The sequence below is a fragment of the Salmo salar genome, chromosome ssa20, assembly GCF_905237065.1.
Source record: "Salmo salar chromosome ssa20, Ssal_v3.1, whole genome shotgun sequence".
In the NCBI taxonomy this organism is placed as follows: domain Eukaryota; kingdom Metazoa; phylum Chordata; class Actinopteri; order Salmoniformes; family Salmonidae; genus Salmo; species Salmo salar.
The window spans coordinates 24,903,035-24,921,831 of NC_059461.1; the positions used below are offsets into that span (position 1 = coordinate 24,903,035).

At 45.0% G+C, this 18,797-nt stretch overlaps 1 protein-coding gene and 1 long non-coding RNA gene across 3 annotated transcripts in view; one reads left to right on the forward strand and one right to left on the reverse strand.

Annotated features, from left to right (window-relative positions):
- Window positions 1-18,797, forward strand: part of bin3 (bridging integrator 3) — a 40,971-nt gene that overhangs the window by 20,608 nt on the left and 1,566 nt on the right. For both annotated transcript variants that reach the window (XM_014160141.2, XM_045703109.1), the window contains 4 exons: window positions 2,115-2,251; window positions 6,045-6,085; window positions 12,080-12,221; window positions 15,522-15,656. In XM_014160141.2, the coding sequence (XP_014015616.2) occupies window positions 2,115-2,251; window positions 6,045-6,085; window positions 12,080-12,221; window positions 15,522-15,656 (455 nt within the window). The remainder of the gene's footprint in view (window positions 1-2,114; window positions 2,252-6,044; window positions 6,086-12,079; window positions 12,222-15,521; window positions 15,657-18,797) is intronic.
- Window positions 3,846-4,699, reverse strand: LOC106579854 (uncharacterized). The gene is made up of 2 exons (XR_001322762.2): window positions 4,383-4,699; window positions 3,846-4,071 (listed from the first exon to the last, which is right to left on the reverse strand). It is a non-coding gene; the product is annotated as an uncharacterized lncRNA (long non-coding RNA).

The following is an 18,797-nucleotide window of genomic DNA, read 5'->3' on the forward strand; positions in this document are numbered from 1 at the left end:
AGGTCCTTTCTCCACCAACTGCCACCAAACAACAAAGAGTGGACCTGCCTGCACAGCACAGTGTGCTCCACACAGCATTTCATAATGGCAATCATTTGTCTAGTCTATTTAAAGTAAGACGATGAAATTGTGGGCTCTTCTGGGGCAAGTCCATTAGAGATTCATCTTTATAGAGTCAGGATATCACTGGCCACAAGCCATTTATACCGTTGGCAACACAAATCTTTATTACCTAACTAAAACACACTATGGAATTAAAATTGAACTGTCCAGTGAAAATCACACTTTTAATAGTTCATATTCTCATACCTAAATAATGTTGTTAACTCATTCTATACTCATATTTGTGGCCAAAGTATACATTGGAGAAAAAAACACTTAAAAAACCCACCTCAAACTTGTATCTCAAACAGACCGTTTAAAAAATGCTTGCTATTTAAGCAATAAGGCACGGGGGGTGTTGTAAATGGCCGATGTACCACGGCTAAGGGCTGTTCTTATGCGCGACGCAAAGCAGAGTGCCTGGATACAGCCCTTAGCCGTGGTATATTGGCCATATACCACAAACCCCCGAGGTACCTTATTGCCATTATAAACTGGTTACCAACGTAATTAAAGCGGTAAAAATAAAAGTTTTGTCATACCTGTGGTATACGGTCTGATATACCACGGATGTCAGCCGAACCACCCAGTTTATAATTCCTTATAGAACATGATGTCATCTTGGCTCATTGGCTGAGTTTGCCAATCAGCAATCTACTCACAAGAATATTTCTAATGATTGGTATGCGCCCACACCATTTTGTTGTTGAGGTATGCCCACACTATTCCAACACAGAAAAGCTGCTTTTTTAACATACTTAATTACATTTGTTTGTAATGTGTCTTTACCCCATCCTCAGAGCTCAGAGGGCTCAGTTGAGTCTGATGTGGGGGTTTTTATTTTACTTTACGTCTTATCAACTTCTCTGTATGTCCCCAGTGCAGCTAATTTATTTTGACAGTGATGCGGTGATCCGATATGTGCTCTGTGTCAAAGATAAAGTGGCAGGAGTGCAGATGAACAGTAATTGGCGCTGGCACTATAGAAACATTTGCACACATTCCCAGTGCTTTTGTGAATATTCATCACAGCAGCTGAGCCCACCACCCCCTCGACTCTCTCCAACTGATGCTGCTGCTTCTCTATCCTACTTTTCCTTTTCGCTTATTTCACTTTTGTCCTGGCACGGGTGCTCACCTCTGCTGCTAGCCATGCCCATCAAGCATGTCTGGGCCAAATAGTCAAACCAGGCCAAACCTTAATAATTACATTTTACATTTTTACATTTTAGTCATTTAGCAGACGCGCTTATCCAGAGCGACTTACAGTAGTGAATGCATACATTTCATTAAAAAAAAAAAATTCTGTGCCGGCCCCCGTGGGAATCGATAATACCGATGTGTACATGTAGCTGCCAAAATAATGGAAACACTTGAGTAAATTATATATTTACAAAGTATATTGAAAGCAGGTGCTTTCACACAGGTGTGGTTCCATCCCATCATGCTCAGGGGAAGGCTCATGTATAAAAATTCTGGGCAGGTCATTATTTTGGCTACCATGGCTATAGGATTACAATACCCCCATCCACAGGGCATGAGTGGTCACTGAATGGTTCGATGAGCATGAAAATGATTTTAACCAAATAACATGGCCATAACAGTCACTAGATCTCAACCTAACTGAACACTTATGGGAGATTCTGGAGCAGCACCTGAGCCAACTTTTACCACCACCATCAAAACACCAAATGATGGAATTTCTCATACAAGAATGGTGTTGCATCCCTTCAATAGTTTCAGACACTTGTAGAATCTATGTGAAGGTGCATTGAAGCTGCTCCGGCTTGTGGTGACCCAACGTCCTATTACGACACTTTATTTAGGTGTTTCCTTTATTTTGGCAGTTACCTGTATGTTTCTCCATTCCTCCGTTCTCTATTCGGTTATGGCTTTTTTTTCTTTCTCTCTATATCGCTTTCCTTCCCTCCCTTCCCATTTCCCTCTTTTTCAGGACCAGTTTTACCATGTGAATACTAATATTCTCTGCCTGTTCTCTATATGTCTTTCAGCGATGTCCAAGGCAGCAGTGAAGATCTCAGGGGACCTGCTCAGTAACCCGCTGTGTGAACAGGACCAGGCCTTCCTGGAGTCCATGACGGCGCTGGACACAGCCATGAAGAGGATGGACTCCTTTAACCAGGAGAAGGTCAGTGTCAGGACCTGTCCGTGCTTCTCTGCCTCACACCACAGCCGAGTCATTCTCCTAGATTGTATTCTAAGTGGGGTGCATCAAAATTGTCTATTGAAACCAAAATGAACTATATACTCTTTTAGACAGGGAGGCCTATACAGTGGTAGAAGAAACCCCCCTCCAGCCTATCTTTCACAGCTCTACCTATGGGCATTTTATTCAGTATTCTGACAGGTATGCCTCATACGCTCCCCTCTCTTCAAACACTCAAAGGGCAGAAACCAAAAGGGTTTGATTGGCCTAAGTGTATTTTCATCATTGTCAATATTGCGTAACTGTGTGAACGAGAAAAAAAATCATCTCACTCAGCATCTCTTCTCATTTTTTGAAACCGTCTCCAGCAACACACTGGTCTATTAGCTGCTCATCTTTGTCGAATATCAGAGAGCTGTAGATCGGATGCATTTGTGACTCACTAGCGTTTAAAATAACTCGTACTATGGAATAGTACTTGGGAATGTCACAGGCTGTTTTAATGGGATCTGTTCTCTGCATGATCTTCCCCAGTCCCTCTCTGTGAGCAATTCTGCTTCTGCTCTTAGCTCCTTTATGTTATTTGCCATGTGTGCTTCACATATTTGATTAAAATCATCGCTGCAGGTAATTGCAAAGTAAATCATAGGGTTGGCATTGCATGTGTGTTTCTACAGGGCATTGCACTGTGAGAGGCATCTCTGTTAAGGTAGAGAAGTCAGTCACACAGGGAATCGCACTGATCATCAAGAATGCAGAAGAAAAAAAATTGTACAAGACCTGATTCTGCTATAACTTCAGAAGAGTGCTTTTTCCATTAGTGTGCCTTTGACTAGTTTTCCCAGCATCCTTTTATTTGCTGGTGGCTTTACCTTGAGTGACCAATGTCCCTCTCTGTACATATTCTGAAGATCTCTATGAATTCCTTTCAAGTGCTCAACAACAAGGCATTCTTCAAGCAAAGACTAGACATGCACCACGTAAACTGTTGCTCAGATGTAATGAAGATATACAGTAGCCATTTGGAATGACTGGACAAAGTTAAGTGTGGTGACTGTGCTTGTGGTTCACAGCTTGTGACCTATGGTGGGTCGGTTCTTAGTGGTCTGCCAAGAAGAACAGTCCTTCAATTTTGACTGTATTTAATATGGAATGTCTTCTGAAGATTGGAAATGAGTAACATTTTCATACATTTTAACATCAAAATCCTTTCAGCTCAAATTCTGGAGTCTTTACAAAAGCAGAAGCATTGCCAATATTTTCTACCCAACTGTTATGAAATGTAGGCAATTAAGAGTATCCATTTTCAGTCTGCTTTTCTCTTTCCTTCTCCACTTCCCTCTTAGTTAAACAGTGTGTCAAGACCCTAAAGGGTAGTTAACATCGCTTACTGTTTTCCTCTGAGCCCTCTTCCCTTTGACTACGCTAATAACCTTCATAGCCTTCACCTCGGCACAACCTGGGAGGCCAGCTTTGCACTACACAGAATTCATCTTGTTGGACTACTTGAGCTTTCCAAATCATCTCGAATTGGTTTTGAGCTGCTTTGAGTCATACGGTCAGGAACAGCTAGATGTCAATGCGGTATTGTATTTTTTAAATATTTTTTTTACATCCCTGGCATTTTGCAGGTCAATAACAAAAGGTGCAGGTTTGCTCTACAGTGTGTAGGAGTGGAGGCGTTGGCTGGCTCCATAGGGTGTAATTTCCTTGCTTGGCTTCATGGCCATGGTCTGCTGGACAGGGCTCCAGCCAGGCAGCATGGAGCCAAATACACCTTCTCACTTCTGGAGGCGAAGCAGCTAGAAAATAATACAAAATACATTATTCTCCATCATATCCAGCATGCTTGTTTTTTTTCTTCATGATTTTTAAGTGGCCTTCAGAGAGAGTTTTGACATGCAACCCTTCTGTTATCACAAAATGGTACTTGAGTTTAGAGGCCTCCTTTTTCAGCCAGTCTCAGTCAACAAGATGTTTGACATGACCGTGTTCTGCTACAGTATGTCTCTCTGTGCCGCTTAGCTTGGCATTCGTTAAACTGGTTGAAAGCTGACGGCAAAGCATTTCTAGGCCCTTGGTTGGTCAGTTGGTTCAATATTTGGAATATCACCTCAGGAGTCCAGAGTTGTTAAAGCCCAGCGCAGCTCACCAGAATCACACTCCACCAGCTCTCCCTCCAAGCTGGCTGTTCTTCCTTCTGACGGCACCACCAACGACTCAACTGCTCAAGCAAAACAGACACAGAAGCAAACCTTCTTTGCTCGCCTTGGTGTTGAGACGAGATGATTCGCCGCGGGGGCTGCGATTGAGCGAGCGGATAAAACGTGCAGGGATAATGAAGGCAGCAGTGGCCCAGGCCTGTGTGTTTATTTCTAGGGCTGAGGAGGGCGCGGAGCCCCCCCGGCACACTGCTGCTGAAGTCAAGCCCTAGTGAAAATGGCGGCTGAGCAGTAGCGGATGCTCCGTTTGGAGGGGTATTGATTTCCTCCGCGATCTGCGTGTATTTTTGGGAGGCCTGTGTGCCGGGATGGCCTCTGCCCCGTGACTCACTCACAGAGACTGCTGCTAGAGCTCCGGCCTCAGGCACTGCTGGGCCTCAGCTGAATAGTCCTGCCCCCCTCTCTGTGGGAAAGGGCAGAGGGTAGAGGGCACCAGCATGCTTAAGCAAATGTGCTGGTGTTGTTCTCCCTGCTTACTGCATGCGCTCACCTCGGCAGCAGCGCAGCTCCAGCCTTTTCACTCTCCCAGGGAGGGGGGGATGGTGTGAATATGTAAAACAGGAAAATGTGAATTCCCATGTACTTATTTGTTATTGGTTCTCTCAAACTACATTTATTTGCGTTATGTATTTGGAAAGATGCCTTGTGATTTTGTGTGTGTGTGGGTGTATATTCTCAGAGACTGTCAAGGCATTCACAAAGCTTTGCTGTTGTACAGTATTTGCTTCTTATGTTCTGTGATTGACTATCCTTCCAATAACTAGTGAATGATTGATTAGTTGTACTAGGCTCATTGTTCTCATGGAGCTGTCACTTCATGGAGTTGTCTTGCCACTTTTATTCCTCATTGAAATGTTTTGAACGATGCTCTTCACTGGAGTTGTTTGCCGGGTTAACTTAGCGTTCTGTCAGAGACATAGATCTACGAGTCATTTTGAATCTGCAATGTAAATGACTTTGTAAACTTTATTAAATGTGTGCCAACTTCTGTCGATGAGACTTTGGCACCTGGGCTGGAGGCCTCGAGATGAGATGTTAATTTACTTCCACTTAACAAAGCCCCCCCCCGTCGGCGCCGAGAAGGAGAATGCAGGAAAATATAAACTGTTATTGTTAAAATGTTTGTTTGCAAAGAACTTTCATCTTGTAAGGCAGCCCACCCTCCGCAGGATTTGAAATCAGTGGGGCTTTGCTTTCATGTCCGTCCCCTGACAGTTGCATCCTTTTGTATTGTTCAGCTCTATGAATATTCAGGTGTTTCTCCTCGGGGCTTGTGTACAATAAAAGAGTCAACGTCACAAAAGTTTCTTTGCAACCCGCCTCACCTCCCTCCCCTCTATTGTCTTGAGTGCTCTGTTTGAAAATACACAATTGTTTATTTTATTTTTTATCATGCTGTTAATGAGTGGAACTTGGAGCTATTTTGTATTTTGTTCAACTTAAAGTAATTCACTTTGACAACAAATTTCAAACAATAAAGACATTCCCTTTCAATTTAAGAGAAGTAGTGCACTTTTTAAATGAGCGTTTGACCCGTGTTTGTTCGTCCATAGGTGAACCAGATCTCAAAGACGGTGATCGATCCTCTGAAAAAGTAAGTGTCTATCTGGACCTGCACCTCTTCTATTGTCTGCATATGTTTAATACATCACAAGCAGCAGCTGCTGTGTCTTAAAAGCTGCTCTGTCTGTAGAGTGGGAAGGAGCACACACTTAAGGGGAGTTGGAGCTTAGCACTAGCTCCAGAAGGCTCTGTAATAAAGCATAGTCGATAGTAAAACTGGACTGGACTGGGGAGTGTATGGGGCTGCTGTGGTGGTGTGTCTGGAAGAAAGTTTACTTGGTTCCCCTTCCCTACTCTCGCCCCCGTCCGTCCAAGCACACACACACACACACACACACACACACACACACACACACACACACACACACACACACACACACACACACACACACAGTGCAGAGGCGGTAGAGGGAGTGGCCAGGCCGGGAGCAAGGATCCCACCCGTCTTCCGTAGTGCTTGTTAAGGTCCTACTTCCTCCTGCTGACCCCTCCCCGGAGGCCGGTTTTTGGAGCGGGGTGTGTGTGTGTTTGAAAAAGAGAGGCTTAATGCGCTTGCCAGTGTCTGTCTGTTGAATTTGTGTGTTTAACTTTTGTTTATAACCACAAATCGGTCTGAAATCCCTGATCTTTTCATATCAAACCCTTGACAAAGTGAACTTTGATGGAACATAAGCATGCTATGAGTTAGTGTATGTGTGCGTGTGCTATTGGCCTCTTCCTCTTGTGTTCTGGTGCCGGAGCTGTGACAGGATGGAATGGTTCTAATTTCCTCTTCCTGGTGGGCGGCAGGCGGACGTGTGGGCAGGCCCTGAATATGGCAGAGGGCCCAGCTTCCTGGGCCAAGGGCAGGAGATTGGCTGGAGAGCAGGACTTGTCTCAGGACAGTACACACATACCGCATTGGACAAACACATTGTGGGGAGTCACTGTACTAACAGGATGGGCTCTGAGGCCAGATGAAGTTAGCCTCTCACTTATATGAGATTGAAATAGGTCAGGAAGTAGTAGGTTTAGATCTGCATGCATAAACAATGTTTTAAGATGGGGAATACAAGCCGTCAGCCCTTTTGCTGTATATGGCGTTGAAGCACAGCGTAATGTAATTAATCATCGAAGTATAGAGGACTGATCTATTAAGCCACCATACATTAAGCTTCCATTAGTCCACCTGTAACTGAATGTTGACCATTGTTTCTGAAGTCTCAGTACTCTTTTGATGTTTTTGTGTCGATCTGTAAGAACATGTGTGGAATCTTAAATGGAGCAGAGAATGGTTCGAGCCTGGAAAGTCTCTTAATGGAGGGTTTTATTTGTCCCTTCAATGGGCTGTGTGTGTACGTGCCGGCCGGTGTGTGTTCACATTTAGGCCACACTTAGTTGGGTCATTAACACTCACTGTATTAACACATCCAGGAAATAATGAGCTCAAAAAGGTCAGTCTTTCTCCTCACCCCTCTCCCTTTCTTTCTCTTCCTCTCCCTTTCTCTCTCTCCATCTCTCCCTCTCTTTATCTGTCTCCCTCAGTCTCTCCCTTTATCTGTCTCTCTCCGTCTCCATACCTCTAACTCTTTCTCTCGCCCCCGGTTTTTGTCTCTCCGTCCCTCTCTCTGTCTCTCTCTCTCTATCCATTCAGCGGGATCAGTGAATGACATCAGTCTGTTTATGTGGAGGGAGGGGAGTGTGTGGGCATGAGTCGTTGCTGTTATCTGGGCCTCCTAGCCGAACCCTTTCTGCTCTTTTGGGTAAGACTGAAGGCTCTGTTGTAAAGACATGTGCTCTGGTCCAAGCAGTGGCAGGGCAAACCAGCACTGCTCCTTTAAGCTAGCAAGGCTGGGAAATGGACTTCCCCGACACTCTGGTTAATTTAGACTGCTTTGGGAGTTACTCAAGGTGCTGTTGGATTTCTGTCGTAGTGAAATAGTAGCAATTAGATGTGTTTTAAGGGGGTGACTCAAAATGACGTAGCCTATAAACTAGCCTACGTTTTAATCACAGAAATGTTTTTTATTTGTAGGTTTTTACGTTCAGTCTAGACTCAAGCCATCAACCCCCCCCGCCTTATCTGTTTTTTTTTGTTGCTCTTGCCTTTTTATATCTGGTGGATCAGGTATCTAGCTTGCGTTAGTCCTCTCACTTTCCATCAACAGAGTCAAAGCATAAGGCATGTTGCGGCAGAGCAAACCTACCCTCTATAAAAACGGAGGTTCTGCTGGCACAAATTCAACATACTGTCTCTACCCTTTTTACACTTAGCCTAACCTACACAAGACACAACAAACGGCAAAAACATAAACGCAACATGCAACAATTTCAAAGATTTTACTGAGTTATAGTTCATATAAGGACATCAGTCAATTGAAATCAATTCATTAGGCCCTAGTCAATGGATTTCACATGACTGGGAATGCAGATATGCATCTGTTGGTCACAGATAGGTACAACAATAGGTAGGGGCGTGGATCAGAAAACCAGTCAATATCTGGTGTGACCACTATTTGCCACATGCAGCGCGACACATCTCTTTTGCATAGAGTTGATGTGGCTGTTGATTGTGGCCTGTGGAATGTTGTCCCACTCATCTTCAATGGCTGTGTAGTTGCTGGATATTGGCAAGAACTGGAATATGCTGTCATACACTTTAATACAGAGCATCCCAAACATGCTCAATGGGTGACATGTCTGGTGAGTGCAGGCCATGGAAGAGCTTGGACATGTTCAGCTTCCAGGAATTGTGTACAGATCCTTGCAACATAGTGAGCATTTGCCCACTGAAATTGGTTACATTGCCAAACTGCAGTCAAGACCCTGGTGAGGACGACGAGCATGCAGATGAGTTTCCCTGAGACGGTTTCTGGCAGTTTGTGCAGAAATTCTTCAGTTGTGCAAACCTACAGTTTCATCAGCAGTCCGGGTGACTGGTCTCAGACGATCCTGCAGGTGAATAAGCTGGATGTGGAGGTCCTGGGCTGGCGTGGTTATACATGGTCTGCGGTTGTGAGGCTGGTTGAACGTACTGCCAAATTCCCTAAAACAACGTTGGAGGCGGCTTATGGTAGAGAAATGAACATTCAATTCTCTGGCAACAACTCTGGTGGACATTCCTGGAGTCAGCATGCCAATTACACGCTCCCTCAAAACTTGAGACATCTGTGGCATTGTCTTTTATTGACCCCAGCACAAGGTGCGCCTGTGTAATGATCATGATGTTTAATCAGCTTCTTGATATGCCACACCTGTCAGGTGGATGTATTATCTTGGCAAAGGAGAAATGCTCACTAACAGGGATATAAACAAATTTGTGCACAACATTTTAGAGAAATAAGCTTTTTGTACGTATGGAAAATATTTTATTTCAGCTCATGAAACATGGGCCAACACTTTACATGTTGCTATTATATTTTTGTTCAGTATACTTTGTATTTTCATTACTCAATCACAAAATATGCATCATTTATGAGTAATCTTGGCTTTCACTGTTAGTCCCTCATTTCATAGTGAGATATGGGAGGTCAACATATTCTTAGATACCTTTTTGTTATTTTAGCAATGTCAAATTGACGGTGTTAAGTGGAGCGGTCAGTGAGCCTGCCAGACTAAGGTTCCTCCCAGGTCTCTGGTCTGCTCCAGCTGGGCTGGTTGGTCCAGACTGGGGCTTGGCTGACTGGCGGGTTGTGTCGGTCCAGCTATGGATCAGCTTTGTCATAAACAAGCTCTCTCGACCAGTTGCTATTTTCATCCACCTGCTATTTTCAGCCAGCCACCGCACCCTAAATGACCAGTCACACAGACGGTGGTAGTGCGCCCTTGGTCCAGCAGAGCCTGGGCTAGACAAGGCTGGAGTAAATATAGGCTGGTCTGGAGCTGACCGGTCAGTATGTGGACGTCAGTCCAAAGACATCTAGGGAAATATCCGACCAAGCCAGCGATCCAACCCAAACTATCATTACGCAGCGTGTACAGTGACCTTCAAACACAGCCACTGTCACTCCACTACATGTCCGAGTTACAGTTGAGTCAGACAGCCTCCCACAGAGCTCCTCTTTAGACCGTCTGAGCACAACACAGACACATTGGAACCCTCTTGGAGCTCTACCTCTTGGTATAAAAGCATTTGGACAGTGAGGAGATCATTAGTGTGGAAGGATGGGATCAACTCCTTATATCGGCTCACACAGGTGTTCTCTCAGTCACATCATTAAGAGGAAGGACTGACTGTCGCCACTACCAGATACCGCCTACCTACAATGTGATCATGTGTGAGGGTGACTAAGTGACCTAAATGTTGTCATTACTGCTCTATTGCGTTTCTGTAGTCATCAGACATCATGGCACCTCATGACACCATGCAGAGGTGGTGTGAGGTGATGTGCTCTGGTGGAGGAGAATGCGGTCAGCCTTTGTGCCTTTTTTAGTGAGCCAGTGTTGTGTGTAATGTCATGGACCAATGGAATTGTTTCAGAGTGCACTCGTGCCTAGAGGGTGGTTGCATAATCCCCTGGCACTCGGAAGTATGTGAACACTACACTGGAGCAAGAGACAGATAGTAAACTACTAGAGGAAGGCATCCACTCTGCGCTGCCTGCCTGCCTGCCTGCCTGCCTGCCTGCCTGCCTGCCTGCCTGCCTGCCGTAAACTGAGCCAAAGTGATGTTTTATAAATGGAGGGAGAGCGTGGGCTGTGGGGCTGGGCTCTGTGACGTCGCCAAAATGATACAGGGCCGCTCCCTTCTCAACTTCCTGTGGGAAACAATCCACAGCTTGTCTGAGGCCCAGGTCACGTCACACTGCCCTCCTCCCACCGGCCCAACCCTTCACAGGGCTTACTCTACTCGACTCTGTGTTGAGGAAGACTGGATTTCACAACCTCTTGTCAGGTCCATTGTCAATTCCCTTCACCTGTTGCATAGTAAGTAGAGGGAAAGGAAGATATGCTCATTGTTTGAGGAAAAGTGAATCACTGACACACTTTACGCTAGTGAGAGTAGCAGACCAAGGAACTACGCTCTAGCTATCTGCAGCCTGTATGAAATCATCTCAGATGATTCATAGAAAGACAAAGGTTATCAGGTTATGAAACTTGCATTAGACCTGTGTAAATAAACATGCATGGTGAATATGACACCTGTCTTACTGTGCCTATATATAATCACACAAAATATATTAAAGTGCTCTCAAATGTGACACTTGGTTAGATTTTCTGACTAAACGGGTTGGCAACCATTTTTGTTTTGTAGTTTGGAAAATGTTAATCTCTTGCAAATTAAGTGGCGTAGCTGCTTTTCTGCACTGTATTTCACAATAAAAGCAGAACGCACAGAACCAATGTGTTGGAGCAAGTCCCAGGATGAGGCATGGATTCCTGTTGCTAAGTTACAGATGAGTGTTTCCTATTTTTAGTACCTAAGACAAGGATTCTCTCTGAAAGAATGTATTTTCATTTTGAATAACATAATTGAAACCGAATGAATTGTTTCATGCCATTTGCACTAGAGTAATTCAATATTAACAACCAAGGACAGTGTCTCCAGTCTACACTGAGAGGTCTCCTACTTGAGGGCGCTTTTCTGTGTTACATGCGTATCGATCCAGGTGACCTCACACAAGCATCTCTGAAAGATATTTGTAAACCCCAATTCAAAAAGTTCTCAATGGTTCAGAAAAGGCATAGATTTTTCTTTTTTTTCTTTTACAGTCTTTCGATCTTAAAGTGCAGTTTTCTATTCACATTTGTATTATTTCAAGACAACATCTAGGGTTCAGTTGGCATGATTGGTTTAGATGTATTGGTCTGAATTGAGAGCACATTGCATTAAGTAGGAAGAATCATTCACATTGTCTGTTTAATAGGCAGTTGTTCCTCTGACAGGGCTCTTGCCTGTCTATGTTCACAGAGCAGTATCGTTTCTCGTTAGGCCTATGTCCACGTATATCTCCGGTACAAAGCAGTGTCACTTTGTCTCCATGATGTGGTCCAGCAGGATCTCTGTCAGTCTCTGCACCTAGATCTCATTCTCTGTGTGTCTCAGGTACAGCAGTGTGTTCCCCAGCCTCAACATGGCCGTGAAACGAAGGGAGCAAGCGCTACAGGACTACAAGAGGTTACAGTCCAAGGTAGAGAAGTATGAAGAGAAGGAGAAGACGGGTCCCATCATGGTCAAACTACACCAGGTACACTATATATGCAACAGAACTGTGCTAAAAGCGGCTGCTGGCACGCGTGTTGTCCACTTGAAATCTGTCTGTTGAGCAACAGAAGTCGGGCTTTAAGCTCTTGCCTTGCATGGTGTCAGTGTTTTGAATACAATCAATAAGTGAACAAGGTACAGATGCTGACTGGATATGAACAAACTGTACATGTGCACTCTTTTCACCCACACAAGCGACCAGGCTGTCAAGTATTGCCTTTTGAAAAGGCAGTGCTGCACATAAACGGGCACATCATTTAGTATTGTAGACACACATTCGCTGAAACCTCTAGGGCAGCATTCAGATATCAATGCAGCGCTGCCTGGGCTCACACACCCTCACATGGGTGGCCACCCACACACATTGAGAAAAGCATTGTCAGTGGCACAAAGAGTCAAGAGGCCCCCTATGTCCCTGGCCTTTGAATCTCACAGCTCTTAGAGAAATGATCCTGACCAAACACTAACATGCCATTTAAAGACTCACAAAGGACAGACACACAGGGGAGTTACTTAATATAAATATTACTTCACACAGGTGATTCTGTTCTACATATGTTATATCCCCTCTCGAGCGCACACCATATCATTGCCTATTCATTGAGATATCATCTCTTAATGCCCACCAGACTACCCACTAATACATCACACACGTTCCTGATCAGCGGTGGCGTGGTCTGCACACAGCCAACTCTTCCCACATAACCCACTCCTCCTCACTTGTGATCGTGATTAGGCTTTTTCTTTTTTCTCTATTCTTCTCTGTGGGAAGACATTTTCATTTTCCTGTTGTTTTTCACTGTTGTTGACGGATGACATTTCTGAGAACGTAGCTGATATGTTATGGTTGAGCCCCAGTAGTGATTATGAGGTATGCATAGGTCACGAGTCATGACGGCAGTTAAATTCCACGTGACCATTTAGGCGTTAGGCCTACTCATCTTGTTGGCTGACAAAAAAGTAAATGTGGACAGTTCTTCCAATACCTTAAACATGCACCTCGGATAAGGACGTGCACAGTTGCGTCCCCGATGTGTCTGTCTTCACTTGTAGCCTGTGAGAGAGACTCAATCATGTGATGTGCATTGGCTAATAGGAATGTAGCTATCTGACAGAACCGTGGAGGTGAGAGGTGCTTTGGAGCACACAGCCAGGAGAAGGGAATTATAATTATTATTTTCAGCCCAAGGGCACAACGGTCACTGGCCGCAAAAGGCATGTCTTTTTTTTTTAGGGTGCATTATGGCCACGCAAAGGGGATGCCTCCGGGAAATTCAAGGCATTATCAAGTGCTTGTCAAATTGTGAATGAAAGACTGATGAAGTGTGTACAGCCTGTGCAAGAAACAAAGCAGAGCTCATGCAACTTTTTTAAATCATCATTAGTCTCATCTTATAGCCTTAGAATGTACAAAAAAAATCACAACATATAGCCCAATGTTTGTATCGCAACTAAAGATGCATAAATAACTCTAAATGAATCATATAGGAGGACCTGTTTCTTTGTTAACCGCCCAACACAGAATAGCCGCATGTGTTCACTCCCTCAAATCATTGGGAGAAAATATCCTTTCTATTTTATTCAGCCATGTTCATTTGTATTCTTCATATTATAAAATAATGCCACGGAATTCTAAACAAATCTTGTCTGCTAAATGAATTAGTGTAGCCAACAGCCATATTGCATAACCAGATCAGGGCCTAACATAAGGACAACTCAAGAGTATGCTATTCTGTTCTTCTGAAATAAACTACATTTTCTTAATATTTCTTTAGACCGGTCTAAAACAAATAATGGATTTATTGTGATGGTGTAGGCTATATAACATGGATGAATTTATTAGACTTTTTAAAATGAAAAAAAAAGAAACGTCTTCTTACTGTCAACTGCGTTTTTATTTTCAGCAAACTTAACATATATAAATATTTGTATGAACAAGACTCAACAACTAAGACATAAACTGAAAAAGTTCCACAGACATGTGACAGAAATGGAATAATGTGTGCCTGAACAAAGGGGGGGGGGTCAAAATCAAAAGTAACAGTCAGTATCTGGTGTGGCCACCAGCTGCATTAAGTACTGCAGTGCATCTCCTCCTTGTGGACTGCACCAGATTTGCCAGTTCTTGCTGTGAGATGTTACCCCACTCTTCCACCAAGGCATCTGCAAGTTCCTGAACATTTCTGGGGGGAATGGCCCTAGCCCTCACCCTCCGATCAAACAGGTCCCAGACGTGCTCAATGGGATTGAGATCCGGGCTCTTCGCTGGCCATGGCAGGACACTGACATTTCTGTTTTGCAGGAAACCACGCACAGAACGAGCAGTATGGCTGGTGGAATTGTCATGCTGGAGGGTCATGTCAGGATGAGTCTGCAGGAAGGGTACCACATGAGGGAGGAGGATGTCTTCCCTGTAACGCACAGTGTTGAGATTGCCTGCAATGACAACAAGCTCAGTCCGATGATGCTGTGACACACCGCCCCAGACCATGACGGACCCTCCATCTCCAAATCGGTCCTGCTCCAGAGTACAGGCCTCGGTGTAACGCACATTCTTTCGACGATAAACGAGAATCCGACCATCACCCCAGGTGAGACGAAACTGCGACTCGTCAGTGAAGAGCATTTATTTTGCCAGTCCTGTCTGGTCCAGCGACAGTGGGTTTGTGCCCATAGGTGACGTTGTTTCCGGTGATGTCTGGTGAGGACCTGCCTTACAACAGGCCTACAAGCCCTCAGTCAAGCCTCTCTCAGCCTATTGCGGACAGTCTGAGCACTGATGGAGGGATTGTGCGTTCCTGGTGTAACTCGGGCAGTTGTTGCCATCCTGTACCTGTCCCGCAGGTGTGATGTTTGGATGTACCGATCCTGTGCAGGTGTTGTTACAAGTGGTCTGCCACTGCGAGGACGATAAGCTGTCCGTCCTGTCACCCTGTAGCGCTGTCTTAGGTGTCTCACAGTACGGACATTACAATTTATTGCCCTGGCCACATCTGCAATCCTCATGCCTCCTTGCAGCATTCCTAAGGCAAGTTCATGCAGATGAGCAGGGACCCTGGGCATCTTTCTTTTGTTGTTTTTCAGAGTCAGTAGAAAGGCCTCTTTAGTGTCCTAAGTTTTCATAACTGTGACCTTATTTAGGCCATGTGTGCTAAATATGTTTGTCAATTACTGTGAGACCGGCAGTTATTTGCTTGACAATCACCGGCTGACATGACCGCCACAGCCCTAGGTATGTATGCTACTGTGTCAACCGGTCTTCTGTTTGCCCTGAACTGTCCAGGCCAGGGAGGAGCTGAGACCAGTCAGGGAGGACTTTGAATCTAAGAACAAGCAGCTGTTGGATGAGATGCCCAAGTTCTACCACAGCCGCATCGACTACTTTCAGCCCAGCTTTGAGGCACTCATCCGGGCACAGGTGAGCTATAGATGGTGAATGATTGGGTGCACACTCGTGACCGACCCAGTTTAACTCTGGTGAGCCATCTTTATAATGCATACATGCACAGTTATGAATTATAAGGCCTAGGTATAAGCATTCCGTTGACACACAACTCACAACTTGCCAATCCCAGTTCAAATAGTTTCCAATGGGTTTTATTTGAGTGGTTTTAATAGATTGTTTATTTGGGTGTAGTGTTGCCCCTAGCCGTCTGTTGACCAACATCAGAGCAAGAGAGAGTGGTAGTGTGGAAGAGAGTGTGTGTGATCCTCCCTGTCTCCCTCCACCCAGTCTTAATGTGATTAACCCCAGTGACGGCCCCACGCCTTCCTAATTAGCCCAGGAAGCCCAGGTCTGTCTGTCTGTCCGTCTTGCTTCAGCCTCTTTCTAACCTAGGAGCCCGGTCAGCCCGCCTTGCTATAACCAGCCCAGCAGCTGAGCCCAGAGCCCGCCACTGTCGCCCACGCTCCGCACCCTACCCCCACCCCCCGCCGTGTCATTTCCTCTTATGGTTAAAGACTGGCACACGCCTAATCAGATTGAGAAGTGGCCACGTCACTAGGCCAGGCTGGCGCCCCGCCCCCAAAAACACTGGCAGACAGACAGCTGCCTATTAGCCTCAGCAGACATGTCAATGATACTGCCAGCCAAGCCCAGAGGGGGTTCAAAGAATATGTGTGCCCTTTGATCAATCCAAAGTGATGTCTTCTGTGACAGAGTTCTGTACGTTCCTCTGGGTTCCTATGATAGCAGAGCAGGTGGGTAGGCTTGTATGTGATGACTGTTACTAGTAGACTAAGTGAATGGAGCTGTCCTGGGTGTAACAGCAGTGGAGCCTAATCTTCACTGCTCAGGAGATGGTGTCACTGGAAGTAGTCTGTCTGGACTTGGTAGCTGCCATTAGGTCTCTGGTAATCTTGTTAGCTGATCAGGATTATCTCCTTCATAGTAGCGCTGTAATGTAACAATGGACATCACTGTGTCATTATCTCTTCCTAGAATGATGATTATACAAGCATAATCATTCCCTATAAGATTTGGATTTAATAGAGACTGGTTGTGGATGAAAATGAATGGGTACAGATTTTGGGCCTTCCCACTGTTAGTTTCCCTGTTTCAGTGCTCTGTCCTCTATGGACACTGGAGCAAGCCTGTACTACTCAGTCATTTGCAAACAGACTGACTCACTGCTGAGGCAGGTTCAAACAGTAATGAGGGCCCTCTGATAGAGGCAGAGCACTGATGACTCAAACTTGCTCAGATAGCTCATCTCTAACCATAGCAGTGTGAATTAGGGGGGTTGTGTGGAGTTGGGTCAGAGGGACAGACTCCAGAGCTGGGCTGGCGTACACAGCCACTCCTCCAGTACAGCCGCTACTGGGTGGTCAGTCAGTCAGCACAGCAGCCCAGTGGACCTCGGGTCCGGGCCAGACCCCCTCAGCTGGCCCTGCAAGCGCAGTCTGGACTCCCCCTCTCTCTCCCTCTCCCCCGGACATGCTGCATGGCTCCCAGAGCACCCTCACAATGCCTCTCTTTGTTCTGAGGCTCGAACACCACTAGTTCCATGAAACTGCTGTGAATGGGAAGCAATGCTCTGCTCTGCTGTGATCGAATGTGCCGGTCCACCTGTACAGATGCTGGATAATTGAGCCATTGTCTGAGTGTGGATTCCCGGTGGTTGTTCTTGGTTACGGTGTTCTGTACTACTTGTACAAACTGAAAGAAATGATGTTATTTTGACACACGCTACTGTCATAATGATTGAGTTATTTTGCACCTGAGCCCATTGATAGACTAGATTGAACGAGATGGGATCATATTGCATGCCAAATTTCTATGACTTTTTATTTTTATTGAAATATTGTTAGTGAAATCATCAGAGTTGAGGTCTGATGAGCCGGCGTAGCTCTCTGTCTAAATCAATATTTAGTCAATCGGCTAGTGTGAGGACAAGGTTGTGTATTTGGACGTTTGTTCATAAATACGTCACAGAGGTCATACAAATAATAGTCTGAATTTGGCTTCTTTTCATATGTGGTCCATGTAGACTTACTGGGATAATTGTAGAGACTGGATGACACGCCGGACCGGACACAGTGATCGTGTGTGCATTATCACTGACATGTATTCCATAGCTTTTTCACCAAGCCACTTTTCAAATGAAAAATATCCACTTTGCCCCCCACATACACTGGTAACGTAATACTCATGGCCCACTGATGTGGTCTAGGTGGCAGAGTTTGCTATAAACACACAGAGGCCTTTCAAACTGGGTTCCTCTTCCGGTTAGCCAACTAAAGAGCTTCTGTTTAATATAACTTTTGCTGCCACTGGCACACACATCATGTGGATAAGACATTTGGAATGAATTAAATGTCCTTTGATCACAGTTCAGATGTAATTAGTTGAAAATGGCTACATATTGTCATTTCTCTAGCAGCATGCATCCTGTGACAAAGCTCTTTATAGTAGCATGTGGTTAACAGTCTTCTCCCTAGTCTACACAGGAAAGATCTTCATTTTTCTATCTGAAATGGCCTCCATTTATTTTCTGTTATGGCCTACAGCCCATCAACGCCCATAATCGGCCAACAGCAGCTATTATTTTATTCCAGCCTCTATATAGAACTGAACAAACGTGCACATTTGCAAATAAATCAGAAATGCCCCCTTAAGTGCACTGTAGCATATGCATCGCTGCATGAATAAATATCAAAATGTGTGTGGGTTTCAAGGGGTTGTATTTCCCAGTACTTTCATTCTCGGCCCACTCTTATGGAGTATTGTAATGTGATTAAAGTCTATTAATCATCAAAGTATCTCTCCTGGGATTCTGACTCATGATCTGGGGGAAGAAGCAGGGGTGGGATGTGTCAGGAAAGCTTTCAGCGAACACTCTCTATCTCATGTTGCGATTGGAAGAGAAAAGGCAGGGTCACTACCCACTGAAGTTCAGGGGTTTGTTTTAGTTCTCCGGGCTCACTCTTTTACTTTTGAATGGCTTTTCATTAGTGGGGGTGAAGGGCCGTAGGACCAGGACCAGCCGCTGAATGTTGTAAGTAAACAGTTAACGTAAGACCCTTTCCCTAACCATTCCACTCTTTCCTTCTCTTTCAG